General features: G+C 39.7%; 2 protein-coding genes across 2 annotated transcripts; one reads left to right on the top strand and one right to left on the bottom strand.

Moving 5' to 3' along the window:
• The first annotated feature begins 171 nt into the window (after positions 1-171).
• On the top strand, positions 172-13094 carry pi4k2a (phosphatidylinositol 4-kinase type 2 alpha). Its single transcript, XM_084401739.1, has 9 exons — positions 172-647; positions 5635-5835; positions 8524-8655; positions 8811-8964; positions 10913-10974; positions 11065-11164; positions 11328-11461; positions 11560-11619; positions 12218-13094. The coding sequence occupies exons 1-9, from the start codon at positions 309-311 to the stop codon at positions 12377-12379; spliced, it is 1344 nt and encodes a 447-aa protein (XP_084257865.1). The 5' UTR covers positions 172-308; the 3' UTR covers positions 12380-13094.
• A 1-nt stretch (position 13095) lies between these two features.
• avpi1 (arginine vasopressin induced 1) lies at positions 13096-19235 on the bottom strand. Its single transcript, XM_084401740.1, has 3 exons — positions 19090-19235; positions 16374-16765; positions 13096-14895 (listed from the first exon to the last, which is right to left on the bottom strand). Exons 2-3 carry the CDS (start codon positions 16763-16765, stop codon positions 14646-14648), a joined length of 642 nt encoding a protein of 213 aa, XP_084257866.1. The 5' UTR covers positions 19090-19235; the 3' UTR covers positions 13096-14645.
• Between the last annotated feature and the right edge of the window lie 3780 nt (positions 19236-23015).

Here is a 23015-nt window from a genome sequence, read left to right on the forward strand (position 1 = left end):
ATTCATATCTTCTCAAAATGTACAATTCTAGCGTTAACTCGAGTGATGTTGTGCTTTGTCACATGTTCGATGTGGGTGGTGCAATTCTGACCAATCACAGTGCGCATATGGAAAAACAAGAGCGTTCTCGAGCGCTGATTGGCCAGTGTCATTGCGATGACGCAGCGTCCCCGCCTCTATACGGAAGCGGGCTGTCATGTGACTTGTTTGTTGGCGATTTGCTGTACGAAGCCGCATCATTTCATTACAGCAACAAACAAACGCTTGTCCCCGGTAATTCCCCCATTCCCCCCATCTCCTTCTCCGAGATGGACGAAACGAGCCCGCTAGTCTCTCCGCTTCGCGATTCAAACGATTTCAGCTACGGTCCCACCGAGCCGACGAGTCCCCGGGGTGGATTTGGAGGCACGCCGGGCTCAGTGGTGCGTCTGCCGGCAGGGAGTCCCGGACGGAGCCGCGAGCGACAGCCGCTTCTGGACCGCGATCGAGGTGCGTCGCCGCGGGACCCGCACAGGAACGAGTTCCCGGAGGACCCGGAGTTTAGAGAGATTATCCGGAAGGCAGAGCGGGCCATCGAGGAGGGCATCTACCCGGAGCGCATCTATCAGGGCTCCAGCGGCAGCTACTTCGTCAAAGATTCAACAGGGGTGAGAGTTCATCATATCTGTAATCGTTACATGTGATCAGTTTCATGCGCATTATTCACGAGCTGAGCGTGTTGTGTGTGTGTAACTGTGTATTGATGAGATCACAGTAACAGCTGTGTCATCAGGTCAGGCCTCGAGTGATGCAAAACACAACTCTGAAGTTTGAGCTTTTACAGGACGTTTCTTCAACTGCAGGCACTTCTATGTATGTTTGTCAAATTAATGTGATATTGAAAATCTGAAGCTTTTCACACCTTCATCCTTGTTTCAGGCCCAGATAATATGCAATCCTTAATTATAAAAATGATGAATGAGACATGTGATGTGTGGAGATAAAAACATGTAAAATGGAGGTAAGGGTCGCTGGACACATGAATGATACAGGAGAACAGCTTTATCAGGGCTGTAGTTCAACATTAGACTGGTTTTGGGCATGATGCCTCAGTTGGCAGCTCACTAGGTCTTTGATCGATAAAATAAAGGCTTACCAGCACTTTCTCTTTGAAGCTCTCTCTCTCTCTCTCTCTCTCTCTCTCTTCAGAGGAACGACAGAGCAGTGCTTTATTATCATAGAGGCAGATACGCATTACGCACTACTACTTTTACATGAAACCAGAATACAGGTTTAACAGCTCTCATAAAAGACACAGATCGGCTTGATCAGGAAGATACTATGAGATTCTTTTCTTTCTATAATATTCCATTTATTAACATTAGTTAACTACATTAGTTAAAAAATGAACTAACAATGAAGACGTTTGTTGACCCCGTGGTGCTGTTTTTTTTTATTGCCTTTTGTCCATATCACAAATTTGAGTAATCATCATAAATTAGGTATCATTTGAAAGCTTTAAATACTCAAAATTCAACATGGAAAAACCATTTTGAATTTGGACATTGAGTTACCATGGAAACGGTACTTTAAATCCTTTTAGTGGCCCCTCCCCTAGTGGGCGGAGTCATGTTTTCTATATTTTTTTTCTCTCGTTTTTTTCCGAATCCTGACAAATCACATATCGTTGGAATGGTCTGAGACTCAAGGTTCCATATTTGGTGACTGTTTTGTGTGATATTGTGACAGAAATGTATTGATTTGTTACAGGAGAACGCATCAAATAAACATTCAATGGATTGTGGGTTTCACCCGGTGGCTATTTTTGGTATTACGCCTAAAAAAATCTCATGGGAACTTTAATTTTTGTGGTATCGACTTCAAATTTGGAACACAACTTGGTTTGACGTGACTTTGATTTTATAGCAATTTTAATTTATTTTTGTAAAATATATTTAAAATTAAATAATTTTGTTTAGTGCAATACATTTGCCTTACAGTAAACTTAAATTTTTTCATTTCACTTTCACTTCAGCAATATTCTCCGGAGTGTCTTCTTTAAAAAGAGACCAACCTAATTCTGTATTTCAAAGGTTTATGAATTACTACCATTTAAGTTTGGATAGTGCATTTTCACGTCTATCCTCACAGTTTTACTAATACAGTATTAAAACCAAAAAGTTGTATCTGTTTATATTATTAAATGGACCTGAGCTAACATGAATTAACAATGAACAATTCTATGTTTATTAACTAACGATAACAAAGATTAACGTATTAATGTGTGTTAGTAAATGCATTAATTAGTGGGTCCTTATTGTAAAGTTTCCATGTTTATTTGCTTACAGAGAAGACATAAGTGTCAGTAAGTCTTGAGCTGAAGTACAATCAAGTTAAATATTACATGACCTGAATATTTTTATTGGTCATTGTTGTCAGTCGAGCTGTAACTTACTAAATGCAAAGAGCGTTTAGAAATAATGACAGATTTCTCCTGTGTGCATTGTCATTTTAGTATTATTTTAAACTTATGGTATTTAGAGTAGAACTTTTTATTTTAATTTAATTAAAAAAAATTATATGTGCCTTTGTCATTTTTATTAGTTTTTTAAATATTTCTATTTAGCTTTATTTTTTATTTCAGCTTATTTTTTATTATATTTTTTTATTATTATTTTATTTCAGCTTAATTTTTCATTAATTTTAGTACTTAAAATGGACCAGACCTATTTTATAAAATGATTCAATGACTCTTATTGGATCAAAAAGGATTTTTAACAGTTTTACATTAACAATAACAACCCTGACATCTAGTATTACAGCAGAGAGAAGTGTATTAAAGGGGTTTATTATCAAAAGTGTTTCAAAAGTGTTTTAAAAAGGCAGAACTGGGAAGGGTTATTTAGTAATGATGGGTAATTTCATCAGTAAATAGACAGTTCCTCACTTCTTTAAATGAAATGCTGGAAATACCATGAGAGAGTCATAGTTTAAGTCCTGGTTTAAGACTTGTCACATGCGTTAACCCGCCTAATTTCTGCCATATGACTTCTGCGATTATGGCTTTGCAGTGTGTGTTAGACGAGTATGAGGCTTTCTTTCATTCAGCCACAGAATCACAAAGCGTCAAAACTCTGGGCTTTGGACCCGGTTTGCACTTTGATTCGCTTCACAACACTAGATTCGACGAGTGTTCAAAGTTTAAAATGAGTTCTATTGATTATATTTATCACACACCGACTGATTGTTTTATTGTGCCTGTTCAGAACTGAGTGAATAATCCTTATAGAAAAGATGGAGTTGAACAAACAGTTTCACTCCATCAAGATGAAGAGGAATCGAGATTTACTACGTTTTCTGTGGTATTTCTCTGGCCCATCGTGTTATTCGGTTCTGGTTTAGTTTCAGTGTAGTTTAAAGAGTCGAATGTTTAATCTGAAAATACAAAGGGAAAAGGTTGTGAGCTTTCAGTCAGAAGTGACCAAAAAAAGTTACACAAGCTGCAAACAAACAAAATTTTCATTTATGAAGTAATTTGGGAGAGTTTTTGAATCTGGCCGTAATCATTTAGGGCATGATTATTAGTCATGATGAGTTTAGTTATTCAGACTGAGATGTGCTAAACGCTGCGGCCTGTAGGGGACAGAAGTGAGTTGATCTGATGTTTTCTAGCAAGCTGGTGACTAACTTTAAAGACTAGTCTCAGCAGTTTATGCAACCGGCCCCTGATCTTGAACGGGGAAGGGCTGGTGTTCGACCTCTCGGCAGTGATCACGCCTGCGAGCTTCATCTGCTCACTGGTGAGTCTCTAAGCACATGACCACATGCACAGTCAGGCGGTGCGCCGGGCCAGTTTCTCATTCACTTCTAATCAAATCAGAGATGAGTCACGGAGACCAGATGAAGTCTTTGTTAAAGGTCACTTTTAGATGTGGAAATCACTGATGTGTCTGAAAACAAGGAAGAATGAGTAACTGTTGAGTTAACGTTGTTGGGAGTATAAGCTTGCATGTCTGTAAGATTTGTAATGTTTTTGAAAGAGTCTCTTCTGCTCACCAAGGCTTCATTTATTTGATGAAATATACTGTAAAAACAGTAATATTGTGAAATATTATTACTATTTAAAATACCTGTTTTCTATGAGAGTATGTGTTAAAATGTAATTTATTCCAGTGATCAAAGCTGAATTTTCAGTGTCACATGATCCTTCAGAAATGAGTCTAATATGACAAAAGAACAGCATTTATTTGAACTAGAATCTTTTGTGACATTATAAATGCCTTTTCCATCACAGTTGATAATTCTTGCTGAATAAAAGTATTAATTAATGTAAAAAAAATCGTACTTATGCCAAACTTTTGAATGATAGTTTGCAAATGGTTGCCTTCCAGTTGCAGTGTTTCAACCTCAACAGAATTTACACGTTTCTGCAAAGGATCTGTGATTGCTGAAAATGTAGCTCGCTTGGTTTAGCGTGAAGTTGTGAATGTGATTTTGGTCTCAGGCCCTGTTTACTCCTGGTATTAAGATGTGTTTTGGTCGATCGGATCACAAGTAGACGAGGGAGACACATTCCCGTTCACACCTGGTGTTTTAATCCGTCTCTTTTGTCCACTTTCAGCCACTTCTGTCCTGATTTCTTCGAGGGGAGGGTCTATGGGCGGGTAAATAGTTTAGTTTGAAGCCGATAGTTTAAGGCCCAATCCCAAATCTATTTTATACCCCTTCACCTTCCCCTAACCGTTCACCTTCCCCTTGCCCCTTGAAACAGAGTGGCAAGGCGTAGGGGTGAAAATATTCCCCTAAGAAATGGGACAACACTACTACACCGCTAATACGTCGTCGTTAGTGCCTACGTCACAGGAGATGCGCAGATGTTTATCACAAACTTCCAAGATGCCGTCGTCAGCTGTAGTCATCTCAGTTGCAAATGTTTCTTTGTAGAACATGACCGTAAATATGAACACAAGAATGAATGTAACATAACTCCTTTTTCGCTTGAGCAGCCGTGTTGCCTCTGTAGCCGGTGTATGCTGGGACATTTCTCATACCCCTTAGTTTGAAGCGTGGTCCCGAAAATCTTCTTTTGAAGGGCTATATCTGGCCCTTCCTTCTTACCCCTCCAACCAAAAGAGAATCGAGACAACCCTACCACTTCATGTGAACGTGCAACAGAGGGGTAGGGGAAAGGGTAGGAGTCAAGTGTTGAATTTGGATTGGGCCTAAACCCCATCTGGCTAGAGCTCTTCCCATAATGTTCCCGCATTAGATCAGTAGACGGAGAGAAGACGGTCTTTTGTGGCTGTTTGAACACATTCGACCACATCGAATTTGTTTACACTACGAAAGCAATCCGGTTAAATGTGTTTTCAACTTCCTCTGGAAGTGGTCGAAAATGGACGAGCTCAAAACGCTTTAAACCCCGTTTACACCTTTAGCATCGTCCACTTGTGATCCGATCGACCAAAACACATCTTAATATCAGGTGTAAACAGGGCCTCGGATGTGAGATATAAAGTGTATGGTAGCGTTGAAGGGATTTGTCTCTCGAGTTTAAATGTTTTTTCACTGACAAGCTAAAGAGGTACATGTGAAAGACAGTGTTTCAGATGTATGAAACACCTGACCTGAAATATCTTCTTTTTCTCCCAACAGAAGGTCATCGGAGTCTACAAACCAAAGAACGAGGAACCGTACGGCCAGCTGAACCCCAAATGGACCAAATGGCTGCAGAAGCTCTGCTGTCCATGCTGTTTCGGCCGGGACTGTCTGGTGCTGAATCAGGGTTACCTGTCAGAGGCCGGCGCCAGTTTAGTGGACCAGAAACTAGAGCTCAACATCGTGCCGCGCACCAAGGTGTGACAACACCACCCACACATGAGCATCTTCTCTGAAACCGAAACCAAAACCACGGTGAACGAGGACGTGAGAACGTTTAGTCGTGATGGTTTTGTGCTTGTTGGTTAACCTCTTTCATTTCCTGTTGTTGGCACGCATGAAAACAAACTAGTCAACCGCAGGCTAAACATAACGGTTATCTCACACACACTCACACACCAGCACTATTGCTGAGTAGAGTTGACTAAGAAGACTGACATGTCCTAGGGTGTACAGTCAAACCAAAAAATATTCAGACACCAGATATCATTTTTTATTTTTTACTAGTGTGTGCAGGACACTATAGTTCATTTATGTAAGCGAGGAGAGCACAATAAAGTAAACTGTGACATATTATACCCAAATATTCTTCACACGTTATGAAAAATTTGGGACCAAATATTATTCAGACACTTTGAGCTGATCATATTTTGCTGAAGTGTTTTTTTCTTTAATTGCTAATGCGACATTTTCACACACAGACTGAACTAAATGAAGCATTGCTTGGTAATTTGTTGACCTAAACTGGTATTATATAATTGTGTAGTTAAATTTAACAGCTGACAGATATTCAACATAATTCATGTGTGAGACAGTCTAAAGCCGGGTGCACACTGTGCGATTTATTATCATCCTTTACGATTGTTGCTTATCAGACTGTACATGATCATCGCTGTAAGCCATGTCACACTGTAGGATCTCAGTCGTCATTGATGTCAGACTGTACGACAGTCAAGACACGTTAAAAACGGACGCACGCAAGAACTTGTCCGGAGTTTTACATCATCAATCAATGACACGTTCGGTGACAGTGAGCAGCATTACACACGGGTTTGAAATGGTGGCTACAGAGAAATCTCTTACGTTAGTTTTGGTCACGGCCTGTCTTGAAACACGAAGACAATTTGTCGGTCATCGTAGGAGAGTCACTGCAGGACTGTGAGTCAAATCTTCTGACACTGCCCGAATTTCGTCTGAGGTAAAATTTGCATTAATCGGCTGTCGGGGAACATGTCAAACTAACGTTCACCCTGCTTAACAGAAGGATGGCCAAAACCAGTGAAATATCAACTGATTTGATAACTGAGTTCTTGTCATATTTCATTACCATTTTCTAAACCAGGGTTTCTCAAACTCGGTCCTGGAGGGCCACTGTCCTGCACAGTTTAGCTCCAACCCTGATCAAACACACCTAGCTGTGAGTTTCTAGTGATCCTGAAGACATTGATTAGCCTGCTCAAGTGTGTTTGATCAGTGTTGGAGCTAAACTGTGCAGGACAGTGGCCCTCCAGGACCGAGTTTGAGAAACCCTGGTCTAAACTATAGCGAATAAACTGTGATGATGTAAGAAATGTTGAAGGTGTCTGAATACATTTTGGTTTGACTGTGTAATGTATTATCACACTTTGCGTGTTTGGATGGATTAAAGTGAACCCTTGTGCGATTGCTCTGTTAGTGCGGTTCATTTGAATATGTGTGAACGTTGCCGTCTGAACCCTGGTGCACCAAACAAGTGGAGCGAGACGCTGAAAAGACGAGTCTCAGTCCACTTCCAAATAAACTGGTGCGGTTCGAATAAAATATGAAAGCAACACGGACCAAAGACATGTAAAGGCGGGCGTACACGGTGCGAGTTCGGACCAGGATCGGACACTCGGGAGGTCGTGAGATATTGCACACGTTGCGAGTCAGTTTAACTCATAATCGCGTCAAAGCAGCTGGTACACGGCACGACTGTCCTGCACGAATTTTATCCCGAGCCGTCAGCAATCACGTGGGCTTTCGCGCTAAACACAGAGACCGCATGCGGGCAAAGCTTCAGATAGAAAAAAATGACAGAAATGTGTGTGCAAATGATTTTTTGTAAAGCAGAGAACAGTAGCCTTTCAACATACAAACTTGAGAGAGAGAGAGAGAGAGAGAGAGAGAGAGAGAGAGTGTATGCGCACGCTGTATGGTTGCTGCTACTGAGGTATAGCCCCATGTGGTTGTGTATGATTTGGTAATAGGGGACAGCTGGTGAAAATCGGGCCGACTCCCCGAATTTTTTAAACATGTTTAAAAATGATCGGGAGGTCGGGGAGGTGCTCATAACGTGCTCGGCGCGGCTTGTAATTCCTCTCACACGCTGCGAGCCACGACCATGCGAGCATCACCGATTCCACTCGATTTCTCCCGAGTGAAAAAAATCATCTGCGAGCTCGTAAAAACAGCAAAAATCGCACCGTGTACGCCCGCCTTAAACGAACCAAAAACATGATGTGACAAGATGCGACCCTAAAAAGGACAGAATGCTCAAGCATACGTGTTTTTTCTCGTTATAGTTGCAATGTTGCTCATCACAGTTAGGTAAAGGCGTCAGAACCGCTTCTCCTCACAGCAGATCTTCATGAAGGCCAAAATTAGCTATCTAGACCAAAACCACTTTTGCACCAGGCTGTAAACATGTTTTTTCTGCTGTAAAGTTGGCCATTTTAACATGGGGGGGTTTATGGGATTGACTCTCTTTTGCAGCCTGTCTCTAGTGGCCAGTCGATGAACTGCAGTTTGTCACTTCCGTGTTGGATTCAAGGGAGAGACCAGATGGTCGATCTGGACCAAGCAAACTGAACTACAAGTGTGAACACACCCCTATATAAAGCGTTTTCTGTTTTCTCTTTCTCTTAGGTGGTGTATTTAGCAAGCGAGACCTTTAATTACAGTGCCATTGATCGAGTAAAGTCCAGAGGAAAGAGGTTAGCTTTAGAAAAAGTGCCCAAGGTGGGCCAACGCTTCCACCGGATTGGCCTGCCACCTAAGGTAAGCTTCATAACAGCGCCACCTTTCTGCCTGGAGGAAGATGACACATTTTTGGCTCTTGTAGGTTTATACACTGTTATTTTAACATCATTGTGTGATGCTAGTTTCTGTTGGCTGTTGTAGGTTTGTGAACTGGTTTCTATTGGCTTTTGCAGGTGGGCTCATTCCAGCTCTTCGTAGAGGGGTATAAAGATGCAGATTTCTGGCTGCGGCGGTTCGAGGCCGAGCCTTTACCCGAAAACACTAATCGCCAACTCCAGCTACAGTTTGAGAGACTGGTGGTGCTGGATTACATAATCAGAAACACAGGTAACCTCGGGCAAAGGCCAAACAAAAAAGACAAAAACACATTTTAACCTTCTGGTGCTCTTCGTCATTTTTTTCCCCCCGAATTATTTACTTCATTGGAATGGTACGAAAATTGGTAAAGGTTTTGGCACTTGCTATTTGAACACAAAAAAACCTCAAAAATCATGGACATGATTCGAAAAGGTTAAATGGGCCTAAATAAACTTGTCACACTTGTGCTCCTCGCGGTCAATAATGAGCGCATTGGAAATGAATGGGAGACAAATTTTATCTAGTGGAAACTTTTGGTACTGCAGCCGAACAAAATCTTACTGAAAGCTAATTTTTTGAGATGTAAAGCTCAAATTTGGAACACAACTTGTTTAGATTTATGGCTTAGATTTTCTTGCAGTTTTAGAGTTAAAGCATTTTTGAAAATACATATTTCATAAACAAATTGAAAATAATATTTTTGTGCATTTTTCATAAAAATACACATAAAATTCTGTTACCTTTTTTTAAGTTCACTTTTTTAAACTATTTTACATCAGCAATAATCTGCCAAGTGTCGTCTTTGAAAAGAAATCAAACTTAAGTCTGTGCTCTAAAGCAGCGGTCCCCAACCTTTTTTGCGCCACGGACCGGTTTAATATCAGACAATATTTCCACGGACCGGCCTTTAAGGTGCGGCGGATAAATACAACAAAATATAAAAAAAATATAAAAAACAATTAAATATAATAATAAACGTGAATCCAATGTGTAGGCTTACTTGCAATTTTATTAGCAGGGTACTCGTAATATCGCGCCTAAAGACAACTGAGAAAGCCTGAACACAAACAAAAAGCCCCCCAAAAGAAAAAAATCTCCATGTTTACGGTGCTGATGTGATGTAAGGTGGCGCTGCCAATAAAGCACCTAAAAGCTGTCACAAAGAACCGATTTTAAGAACCAAAATGAATGATTATGAATATGTAAAATATAGCAGGAGACATTTTAATTGTTTAAACAAGTGTTTTCTGTGCAAAGATGAAGTTGACAATGCTGACTCGATCTTCGCAGTATGCCTATAGTGAACGCGCCAGAGAGAAATGCACATATACGAATTACATAAGCAGAGAACAGTCAGTTTTCTTTTGTTTTGAATTGTTCTGTTTAAAATTAGACATTTCAAGCTTTCTATGTCTCAGGTCTGTGAGGCAAGTAGGCTACCTTCTCCGCGGAATTTCGGTTAATTTATGAGATCAGCTCCAGTTCACGCGCCCGCGCCTCCGTGTCCTGATTAAATATTTTCTATTATATTTACTTATTATTAAATCCTGGCAATTGGGTGATGAAACATTGATTAAAATTAAGATACAATTAATACAAAACGAAATACAATTTAAAGACAGGCTTTTTGCTTTCTGTCTGAGGTCTCTGTGAAAGTTTTAAAGCAGTCTTTTTGTGCCGCTTTCAGAGCGCTGCACGTCCGTAAGGGTGAACAGTCCCATCCGAACAATTATTATTATTCTTTTTTTTTATATATATATATTTTTTTGTGAAATAGGCTACATTTCTAAATTAATGTGACTTATAGTCCAGTGCGACTTAGGCTATATTATGTTTTTTCTTCTTCATGACGCATTTTTTTACTGATGCGACATATACTCCGGAACGATTTATAGTCCGGAAAATACGTTAAGTTATATATTCTTTCTGTGAGGCCCGGTACCAAATGTCCCACGGACCGGTACCGGTCCGCGGCCCGGGGGTTGGGGACCTCTGCTCTAAAGCATTCAAGATTTACGACAGTTTAAGTTAAAAATGTAATTTTCTCGTCTATGCTTAAAAAGTGAATAAATGGATTATAAATTCAGCGTAAATATAATTTAGTATAAAAAATATATTAAATAAAACACACGAAGAGCACCAGAGGATGTATTGTCTTTATTTTAACATGCATTGTTTGTGTTTGTGTGATCTGTAGACCGAGGAAATGACAACTGGCTCATAAAATATGACTATCCGATGGATACGTCAAGCAACAGGGTGAGTGACCGGCTGCTATTTTAGATATTTATGGGAAATTTTCCATCCCTTTCTTGTGTTTTCATGTTCGTGTTTGTGTTTATCATCCAGGACAGTGATTGGGTGTTAGTGAAGGACCCCATCATTAAACTGGCAGCCATTGACAATGGTCTGGCCTTCCCTCTCAAACACCCGGATTCATGGAGAGCCTGTAAGCCAATCATCATCCACCTCACAAACACATGATCATCCACTGGCCAGTCACATTGTAATATTCCTGATAAGTATTAAATACCAGCTTCATCACTGCAAATTGAGGTGTTTTCATTCATCTGTTGTAGTTCAGTGTTTTTATTGAATGTGTTTTCCTGTAGATCCGTTTTACTGGGCGTGGCTGCCACAGGCTAAAGTTGCCTTTTCCCAAGAGATCCGAGATTTAGTTCTTCCCAAATTTTCCGACCCAAACTTCATCAAAGACCTTGAGGAAGATCTTTACGAGCTTTTTAAGGCAAGTCATTAAATTTACCTGGGGACTCGTCGATATGTTTGTATGCTTTATTAAATTAATGCTCAGAATTGACTTCATACTTGCATTAACTTTGACAGAAAGATCCGGGTTTTGACCGAGGACAGTTCAAGAAGCAGGTCTCAGTCATGAGGGGGCAGGTGAGTCTTTAACATCTTTTTAGTTGTGTTTAAAGACACTGAAAACACTCATCTATTATATTATACGGTAGGGCTGGGCAATAAATCAGTATTGATATTCACTGAGAAATATTAATCCACAATATCGATAATAAACTTTTCGAGTAATATTTTATATTTAGCCTACATCTTTGAGAATCTGATGTCAAATACGCAGTGAAACTCAAGTCCTCATGACAACCCGCCCAAAATAAAAGTTTTGTCACCACTATTATGAAACGTCACCTTAAAATAGGGTGTAACCTTTTATGAAATAATAATTATATCAGACACCATTTTGATGATTATTTGATTGGTGGAAAAAAATATTGTGATAATATTTTTAGCCAATCCGCTTGGCCCGATTATACGGCCATAATACATAATTTAAACATTGAAAATGTCCTTGCACTGTAGTTTGCAAGAAGGGAATGGATTCATGTGGACTATAATATGGTTCAAAAACAAAAATTGCAACAAAAAAAAAGAGCTTAAACTGGGCGGGCAGCTCTCATTCTCGACATCTCTTTCAATGCACTTCTCTGTCTGAGACGTTCCCGCTCATGTCCTGTTCCTCTAGATCCTGAATCTGAGCCAGGCGCTGCGGGAAGGCAAGACGCCGCTCCAGCTGGTCCAGATGCCGCCGGTCATCGTGGAGACGGCACGAGCGCCACAGCGGGCCAACAGCGAGTCCTACACGCAGAGCTTCCAAAGCAGAAGACCCTTCTTCACCTGGTGGTGATCCGGGCTTTTATCTGTGTGTGCGTGTATGTGTGTGTGCAACCTGATTTTAGTTGCATTTTTGTTTTTCATTGCCATTTTGGGAACAAATGCAAGTGGGAAAAGATCCAGTAATTGACGAGAAGCCTTTTCCACACACATAATCCTGAAGGAGAGCATTGCCTTGTGGACTGTTACACCGTACGAACACTCAAAAGCCGCGTTCAGAATGACTTGCATGTCAGTAAGACAGTGAAGGAGAAACTTTCTGCTGTAGTGAAACCTCGACGCTCGACGACTGGAACTACTGCTCATTCATAGGCGCTTTCTGTTTTTTCTTGCCTTTGTGTTAGGTTTGTTTTTTCCTCACAATCATTGGAAAGCCACACACTTTATCCTCTGCTTTTTTTCCATTAGCATTATATTTTTCTAATTTTTTTTTTTTTTTTACGTGCACGTGTGTTTGGAGGCGGAGTCTCCTCGGAGCTCGACTGAGCATGTGCAGAAACACTGGAACGTTCCATTCTCACGGTGACATCATCCTTCTTTGTCTTCATAGTTTGATTTCGTTTAAAAAATCAGAAGATACTATAATTTTTTAAAAAGTGTATTCACAGGTGTCAAAAAAACGGACCTTAAAAACGTGACAATGGACTGTATAATTTGTATGTAATGTATTTAATGAAAGATGCTAAAAGCTATAACAGTGCGATACTCAATAAAAAGAACGGACTCGAGTTTCATTTCAAAAACTATTTAATTGGAAGTTCCAGCTTTAGTGACAAAGAGAAAAAAAATAACTCTTGTTCTTGTGCATGTTGTAGTGTTCAGGGTTTTGGCTACATGGTTTCATCTGTATTGCTTCTATAAATGTCTGTCGAAGTGACAGAAGAAGACATTAAATATTCAGCACTAATGATTAGTGTCCAGCATACCTCTATATACTAATGCATCATTTACATATTTACCACAGGCTAAAACATCTAAAACAACTAATGATTCGAAGAGGACTGCTCTGTCGCAGCAAATGCAAATACATTCTTCTATATTTTTAGATATTGAACATTAAATACCACTGGAAGGCAGAACACTCCCTGAAAAAGAGGGACTAATGAGAAACTAGTGTTTTGGAAGAAACAATACAAGCATATTTCGTTAAATAACAGAAATCCAACACTCTTCGGCCCCATACATTCATATAAGTGGTAAATAAAAGCTGATAGGGGCTCTGGAAGCTTCGATGAGACTGCATTTAAAGAGAGAGTTCACCAAAAATTAAACTCGCCCATGTTGTTCCATACCAGTACGGTTTCAGTTTTCAATATAATTACAATGGGCATGGACACAAAACATTAGGGATGTACAATATATCGGTTTTGGCCGATATGTTCATTTTTAACGCCATCGTTATCGGCCTGATAAGAAAATTAGGTCAATATATTATAGCCGATAAATAATGTGTATTATTTCCTTTAGCTGAGACACTTCAGATGCGCACTGTTCAACATGATGGTTTTTAATTGCTCGAAATATGATTGGAATCACTTAAAAAAAGGAAAATGTAAGTCTGTCATATCGGCTACATGAAATTATAATGAGAACATTATAATTGTGTGCTTGGGACATGGCTGTTAATGGTGAGACTTTTTTGTTTTTTGTAATCAGGCTCTCAAAAATTATATAAAAAATTTGGATTTAGATTTATCGGCTTTCAAATATAAAGACCAAAATTTTAATATCGGTGCATCCCTACACACACAAAAAAAAAAGACCAAAAAGGCAGTTTAAAAAAAGTCTATATGATTCATGCAGTATGTTACAAATCTCCTGCAGTCACATGACTTGACTCATGATGCATGAGCTGTATTTATAACCAGTTTTGCGGTGATTCTGGAGCTCAACACCGTTCACTCACATTCTGTAGAAAAGAGCAGCATGAATATCTATTGTGTCATCTGGGGTTCGGAACAACATGAGCACGAGTATAAATAATCAGTTCTGAGTGAACTAACCCTCTAATAGTGTTTGACTGCTGTTGTGCGACCGGGTCCGAGGATGTGAGAATGGCACAAACCCGTCAAGAGTTCATTAAGGTACGGCAGGACTGGAATCCTGCGGGATTATTGTTAGTGTCAGGTGCTGTAGTGTTGATCGTTGCTCGATTAAGACTAGTGTTTGATTGAGGCGGCAGCTTCAAGTAAATCTGCGCTGACGGAGAGTCTCTCAGGCTGTAATCTGATTGAATGCGTTTCGGTAATCCCACGCTGCTCCACTTCCCGCTGTCGGCATCAGTGCCGGATCCGGTGCAGGTAGCGCTCGGGATCTTTCTCCTGCACGGCGTTCCAGCTCCATCGAGGGCCACCCGAGGGCCCCTGAGTCTCTTCCTCGGGGAAGTCAGCTTGGTCACATGATCCAGCAGCTTCAGAAGAGCTCTGTCCTCCACAGGCTCCCAAAGCAGACGAATCATCGTTATCGTTGTCGTCTTTATCTTCTCCAGTTACGACTTCAGAAGTCTGTCCCAGTGAGCACTCGTTGATCCTTATGGATGATCAAATAATAATGCATCAACTTATTAGATGCAGATCATTATATTATATAATGCTACATTTTCTAAATGTCATAATCATTTGTTAACAAACAAGTATTCATTACTTCAATGAGCTCATTGTTTCTGCCTTAAATTATTACATTGTTTAAATTAATACATTTTTAACTAACTGATTTTTGTATGTGTACATTTCTGAAATGCATAACTTAGTCTCCTCTGATAACAGACTCTAAATTGTAATATGCACTTTCTGTAAAGCTGCTTTGAAACGATGTGTATTGTGAAAAGCGCTATACAAATAAATGTGAATTGAATTGAATTGAATTGAATTATATGATTACACTATTCTCATCTAATGTTCACAGGTGTGTGACCCATGCTAGATATTCTAGTCTGATTACAGGGTCTTTAGCGTGCCTGGTTTGAGTGGCTGATCTCATGACCTACATTTGTTCAGATTAGCGTGTTTCCATTAACACACACACACACACACACACACTGGCAGTGAAGCTGGTGTCAGAATTGAGCTTTATATAGACATTTAAGTAAATCTACGAGGATGAACCCTGCAAAATCATGTCCAAGTCACATATTACCCCAAAAACTAATGAAAAAAAAGTGTTTTTGCAACTTTTTTGTGACACTTAAGAACATTTTCACACAACTTTTAATTGTTCACTTAATTCTCATTGGTCTGAAATATAATTTTTACTGTATTAAAATACTGTAAACTAAAATACAGCAATAGAAAGATTTTTTTTAATGCAATCAGCATAAAGGCAGTAAACAAATGGCAATATGATGTATAAATACTAATACAAATAATGTAGCATTATTATTTTTGCATCACAAGTAATGAGAATGAGGTTTGTTTGTTTTGTTTTGTTTTTCCTTAAATTTGTTTATCGATATAATATTATAATAATAATTATTATTATTATTTTTATTACATTGCAAGTAACAAGAATGAGGTTTTGGGGTTTTCTGGTGTATAAATACCAATATAAATAATTATCATTATTATTTTTGCATCACAATGAGAATAAGGCTTGTTTTGTTTTTATTTGTTTTTTAAATACATTACCAATATAAATAACATGATTTTTTAAATTATTTTGTATTATTTTATAAATAATATATATTATTTAAATATAAAAAATCTATTACATAAAAAAACAATTATCAATATTCTTGCATTGGAAGTAATGAGGATTATTTTTGTATTGTTTTTAAGAGAAATTCTCCTAAAGTAAGCTTAATTTGCTTTATGGAGAATATGTCATCTTATTGTTTATCATTTGATTCAATGATTCAAAGTGACAGTTAACAAAACTTTAAAAAAACATTATTTTTTAGATCATTTCAGTTTGAGTGTGTATGACTGAGATAAAATACTTACATTACTCAGAAAAATGCTTTAATGAATACTATTTCTAATCTTAAAATGACCAGTTTCAGTGTCTCTCACCTGAGGTGTCCAAACGCTCGGACCCATCTCGTCCCCGTCGTGTCTTTATGAGACTCCACCCTGAGGCCGCTTCTGTTCCTCGCTCGGACCCTGAGTCCCACCAGCGCCTGTGCCAGACCCGTCTCCACCTCCGCCATCCCTCCATCCTCCGCCTCCTGATCCCCCCCGTCCTCTCCGGCCGCTGCTCTCCGGTTCCCCCACACCATCCGGGCTCTCTGCTCCGCGTCCGGGTCGCCCGCCGCCTGGAAGAGCCGCTTCAGCTGCCGCAGGTTCACGCCCTGGAAGATGTTGGCCGTGCCGGACTTGCGGTTCCGACGCTCGGAGGCCGGCGGGCGGGCAAACGTGGGCTGGGACGGGCCTGGGAGAGCCGGGGCTGAGGCCACGTCCTCCATCTGTGGGGCAAGAGGGTCATGAGGGGTGTGAAGCACTTCTGAGAAGCCCACATGCAACTATTATATGAACTACAGTAGTCAACATTTGAAGTGGATCAAAAAAGTTAATCAAAGTTGTCCTAAGACATGAACGGGTATTGTTCACAATTCATGTATAACTTTGATGAAAGGTTTTGATCCACTTCTAAAATGAGGGAACAAATTCTTAATTCGTGGGACAAAAATATATATTTATTTATTTATGACTAAAAGAGCTTTATGGCAAGAAACTACAGGTAAAACAATTGTTATTTCATGAATTGGTTAATTTTGAGATTTTGGTTTAATTTTAAGATGTATATTTTTGTCCGCTGTCATGAGCGGGGATCTTTTATAACGTGTTCTGGACTAGTGGAACGAAAACATGCAAAATACACATTTAAGTGTTTATGTTATGACACTTATCTATTTGTGTCTGTAGATTTCAATTACAATGTATGTTTTTCAAGGTAATTTTCCAATTCAGCAGCACGTACAAACCAAACCTTACATATTCCTAGCTATATTTGAAGGTTTTTACACAGGGGTTTCTTCAAATAACATTTTATTCCTAAAAACATGGTGAGAATGTATTTTCCTGGCTGTTCATGTGGTGAAGAGAAATCCAAAATCCCATCTGGAAAAACAGTTACAGTAACAATTTTGAACCTTTCTGTTCTGGAAATGTATGCAAATCAGCGCATATTTAATTAGATCATCTAATTTGCATATTTTTTACTTTACGTTTCAAAAAACTGTTAAATTGTCTTAATGTTCAGTGATTATTTAACTTGGAAAGTATGGTGAAATCTAGTTTTGTTCTGTTCCCTATTTAGCTGTGGTGTCTTGCCTTAAGTTGGTACGTCACTGGAAAAAGAGTATTTAAACCGCACCGCAGGTTCAGACATTAGCCTACTGACCTCCATTGACAAAGGCTATTAGCTGCCATTCAGTCGCCAGGGCCCATTATTACAGCAGTCTAATCAGGGAAAACAAGTCTATGTCACTTTTAAGGACCCTAAAAAACCCTGTTCATTGGTAAAACATCAAGTCAGAAGTCAAGTAACCTTTATTTTATATAGCGCTTTTTGCAATACAGATTGTTTCAAAAAGCAGCTTTACAGTGATAACAGGAGAATGATTCAATGATGCAAACAGTTCATTTCAGCTGTACAGCAGCTCTGTAAGACAACAGTGGCAGAATGGAGAAAAACACCTTGGGAGAAACCAGGCTCATTTTCCTCTGGCCAATGAACAAACACAGAATACAAGGATCGTTTCAATGGTCTTCAATGTAGAAAGAGGTTTTGGTCACATGATGAGTTGCGACATTTACTAGCAGCGGGTAACTTGCAAAGCTAACCAGCCAAACCTATGCTCCTCTGGTCCGAACAATAGCATACACGTGTCTATGGTCTGAACAGAATACTTGTGTATTGTTAACTGCAAAGTGTTAGGGTTAGTGTGCAAATTAGTGTGAACCCGTTTGCATAATGCAGCGCTAAATTGGCAGTCCCATCAAACTGAGAAAGAAATGTTACATGTCATGGCCCACATTACTTTAATGTGAGCGCACTGCATTATGGGATGCATCTGCACAGGTATGTTGTTGTCATCTGGATAGTAGCCTATGTACTTATAGATTAGAAAATAGTAAAAGTGTTAATATGCTATTTACATAAACCGTTATTGCTCAAAGATAAACAGGAATGTCTGGTTAGCTTGTAATCATTTGGTCTTGGCAGAAAAGGACTCGTTCGCGTTTTGTTGACGCGTAACAAACGATGATGTTACGTCACCCGACGTCATCTAAAATGTAAACGAACTTAGAAGGCTCGAGCGATGTATAATTTTATAGGTAAATGTTGTTTTGAATGTACCCTCTGGATTCGTTTCTCAAATGTCTCGGTAAAATAATGATTAAATGCACGCTTAGATAACTGGTTTGGTTGATTTGCTTCGGTGACTGGAATTTGCCACAGTCACAAAGCGCGTTGAAGTTTGCAGTGCGCTGAGTCACGTGACGACATTACAGTGACGCACGAGCGCACGAACATCCGCAGTGACAGCTGCGCGAGGACAGACAACAAAAGCGCTAATGAAAACACATCCACTGACATTATAGCACATAACAAAGCATATGTTCAATATTAAACGCTCGGTTATGAGTGACGACATGAAGGATCACAAAGCGCACAATCGCGTTAACCGTATTTCTAGGTGGGAATTCGGCTCTGCTTTGCTGCTCTCTAGGAAAAACAAATGAAATAAATATTAACGACACAATTATGCAGAAATCTACTCACCTTTTCTTTCTGAACTAGTGTCTTTGTGTCATTTGCATGTTGGATCTTTGGAATTGCTCTGTGTAAAGCAGCAGAATGCTGTAGTAAACAGCCTGACTGTGTGTCTCTGTCTGAGTCAAGCGAGCGGAACGGACAGAAAAGTTTAACGCTCTGACTCGTCACATACTGTACCGCTCTGACCAATGAGAAGGCTGGAATAGACGATTGATCCCGCCTCCAAGTCTCTTTGAGCCAATCACAACACTCCTTTGCGTGTGTGTGTGTGTGTGTGTGTGTGTGTGTGTGTGTGTGTGTGTGTGTGTGTGTGTGTGTGTGTGTGTGTGTGTGTGTGTGTGTGTGTGTCACTGAGAAAGGTGTCCTTCATTGACGTCAGTGCTGCCACAAACGTGCCAATATGCTAAACTGTGAAGCGAGAGAAAACTCGGTTACTTCATTCTAGTGTTCATAAATATATAGGCTATAAAAATCTTTAAAAGGGATCAGCTTTAAGAATTATGTGATTAATGCAAAATTATTAAAAGCTTCGAGCATGATTTTTCAGTCTGTCACTATTCCATATTGTTTTAATAATTTTCCATCAGAAGACCCTGTACTTGTACTTTTCCATTACGTAACATCAGCTTCCTGAAGCTAAACATTAAAGATGAACATAAATTGCTATAAGCATAAATAAATTGCTATGAACATAAATTGCTATAAATGTCTTTTGCATTTCCGTCAACAGAGGGAGACACAGACCAGTGTTGCTTTCGTCAGAGAAGTCATATAGCAGAAATAGTTGGAATAGTAAATCAAACTCCTCACACGTGAGAAAACTGGATCTCACTGGGAATAATATAGAACATGCGAGTGTGAAGAGTCTCTCTGATTTAAAAGATAATTATAAACTCAAGACACTTCAGTATTGATTCATATCATATATGTCATATGTCAATTGAACTAGATGTGTCAGCAGCAGTAATGTCCCATAATGCACATTTGCGTTTTATTTTACTGAGATATTAAATGATGGTGAATATGGGACCACTGCAGACTGCCCTGGTAAACTCTACATTATGGGGATAAAATGTCTCCATAAAGATGGCAATATCCGAAATCTTTGTCCGTGTGGGGACATTTTTTGGTTATATTCTATCAATTTTATACTAAGTGAGTTTTTTTTTTTTTTTTTTTTTTATTGTAAAAAATTCAGAAAGTTGTGTGTGATAGGTAGGTTTAGGGGTAGTGTTAGTGTAAGGGGAGAGAATATACAGTATGTACAGTATAAAAATCATTGTCTCTATAGAAAGTTCCCATAAAACATGAAAACAACGTGTGTGTGTGTGTGTACTTGTTTTCATGACAACTGAGGACATTTTTATGATAACACACCTGCAAATGAGGACACTCGGGAAAATACGTGATTTATGAGGACATTTTGGGGGTCCTCATTTTTCAAATGGCTTTAAAAACATACTAAGCAGTGTTTTTTTTTTAATGTAAAAATGCAGAATGTTTCCTGTGATGGGTAGGTTTAGGGATAGGGGCAGTGTAAGGGGATAGAATATACAGTTTGTACAGTATAAAAACCATTACGCCTATGGAATGTCCTCACAAATCACATAAACTTAATTTTTTTTGTGTAGAATTAAATAATTCTAATATTCTTCCCTTTCATGTAGCCTGCTGGTGATGAGGTTAAAACTCTTATTTGTTGATTGGGATATTTATAAAATTAGTGGATGTTCTTAAATATTGTATTTGTATGTATTATTTGCACTATTTCCTGCTTGTGATTCTTGATCTGGCCTGCAGAGGACAGCACGAAGTTGAGGAATCTTTAACTCTTTCAAACTCCAGCAGTACAAACGCAGGTTTGTTGTTTCCATATTCGTCGTCTTTTGTTATTAATGAGGGGAATCTCTCTTCATCAGCTCTATTTGATGTAGCCTAGATGAAAAGATGCATGCTGTTTAAAAACTGCTCCTCAAGAAACCAGAAAAATGCTCTTCCCCACCCCACCAGGCTCCACCTCCTTTCTGTCCGTGTTTTTCGTCAAAGTGAAAGTGAAATCCATCGGTCTGTGCTGCTGCCATTTAATGAAGACGGAAGCATCTCGACACTAATATCAAAGTGTTGAGTTTCCTCATTTAGATTTTCTCGATGGAACATCAGTATGATCAGCATGACCTGTCCACAGATACATTTACACACAGGTGAGTGTAGGGTGACCACCCGTCCCGCGTAGCGCGTGCGCGCACAGCGTTTGAAGCCCAATTCATGCGTCCCGCAAATTGAGACCGTGTCACGCATAATCTATGCTTGCTAAAAAAAAAAGTTGGTCGCTCTATATCCTCGATCCCCAGGCAGCCAAAGTTGGTCGCTCTATATCCTCGATCCCCAGGCAGCCAAACGAACATTACTTGACAGTTCAGAACGCTACTGTTGCCACACCCACCCCTCAGTTGAACTCATAGACTGTAAAAAAATATGGACGTAGTGTCCGTGACGTCACCCGTAGGTTTCTGAAGAGCATTTTTGAAGCCTAAAGTGGGCGGAGCCGGCCGTCGCCATCTTGGCCTGGCGTCACTCCCGGAATACAGAAAATAGACAAACAGGCGGGGCGTGCGTGAGTGGAGCTGAGGAGCCTGGCTATCTGAAATCACCTAGCTCGACGTGATCGAGTTAGCTGATGATGTAAAGCCAATTAAACGTTCCTATTTTTGCCCTTCGAAATATTATAATAGTTAAAAGACATGGCTACAAGTGAGACTGTGTATTACTTCGAGAGTGTTTGTGTGTGACAGTGATTTATGTGCATACATGTCCGTCACTCTTTCATGGTCCGTCGGCGCGGCATCGCTCAAGTTCGTAGAGAGCTTATTCAGTCCATTTTAAATTCTGATGTTGGCCGTCTCTCAAATGGGTTATGGTTTAACCGTTAAACCATAGATATATTGCCTTTGAAGTGCAAGTAAATGCGCTAGAAAATCCGCGCTCATTCACGGACGGAGAAAGCGCCGACGCCCGCATGACTTCATCTGACGGTAACTTACATAACTTAAGCATATTATAATCCATCTGTTCCATGGGAGCAGAACGAACGAGCATTGCACAAAAAAAAAAGAAGCACAAACACTGCAGAGATGGCAAGTTCAGCAGCTAACATTGCTGAGGTGAAGTGACGGCTAGTAACAGCAGACAAACGGCTAGCACTGACAGCGGCAATCCATCTGTCACTCAAGTGGCTTGGCCACACCCTTACATTTAAATATTAATCAACTAAACGGACGAGTTATAAAATAATTCACCCCCCTCACAGTTGTTATGAAGGGCAAAATTAGCTGTATAGACCAAATCCACATATAGACACCAGGCTTTAAACACGTTTTTTTCTGCTGTAAAATTTGGCATTTTAACATGGGGGAGATACAGATTTGACTCACTTCTGACAACAGCCTCAAGCGGCCAGTCAACGAATTGCAGTTTAACTCACTTCCGTGTTGGTTTCAAGAGAGAGACAGGGAGGTTGCCGCTTGGTTGAACTGCTAACTAGGTTGTCGTCAACTTTTTCGTTGTTGTCATGACAGCGCACGCACGTGCATACCAGACACAATGGGAAGGAACTTTTATGGAGAAAGAGACTGAGTCTGAGAGGCACCGCCATCATCAATTAAAAATAGAAGGTGTGGGTACAAGAAAGACTGGGAAAATGAATATTTATGGCTGAAAGGTGTTGAGGGGGATACCGAGAGGGCTTTTTGTGACCTTTGCAAAACGTCCTTCTCAATCGGACATGGAGGGGAATTAGTCCAGGCGTTTTAAGCCAAAATGGGGGTCAACCGTGAACAAATTGCAACAGAATCAAACTCAACTGATTTTGTATCCTCCATATGTCCTGAGTAAGGAAAAAAAAGCCCCGAAGAATCCCATTAGGGGAAACTTCC

The sequence above is a fragment of the Rutilus rutilus genome (assembly GCF_951802725.1).
Source record: "Rutilus rutilus genome assembly, chromosome: 2".
NCBI lineage: Eukaryota > Metazoa > Chordata > Actinopteri > Cypriniformes > Leuciscidae > Rutilus > Rutilus rutilus.

Bases quoted from the DNA above. Each gene is read 5' to 3' on its own strand.
- avpi1 (XM_084401740.1), bottom strand. From the start codon at position 16,765: ATGGAGGACGTGGCCTCAGCCCCGGCTCTCCCAGGCCCGTCCCAGCCC. The intron at 14,896-16,373 runs GTGAGAGACACT...ATCATCCATAAG, and splicing joins CGAGCGTTTGGACACCTCAG to GATCAACGAGTGCTCACTGG.
- pi4k2a (XM_084401739.1), top strand. From the start codon at position 309: ATGGACGAAACGAGCCCGCTAGTCTCTCCGCTTCGCGATTCAAACGAT. The intron at 8,965-10,912 runs GTAACCTCGGGC...TGTGATCTGTAG, and splicing joins TTACATAATCAGAAACACAG to ACCGAGGAAATGACAACTGG. The intron at 11,165-11,327 runs GTAAGCCAATCA...GTTTTCCTGTAG, and splicing joins CCCGGATTCATGGAGAGCCT to ATCCGTTTTACTGGGCGTGG.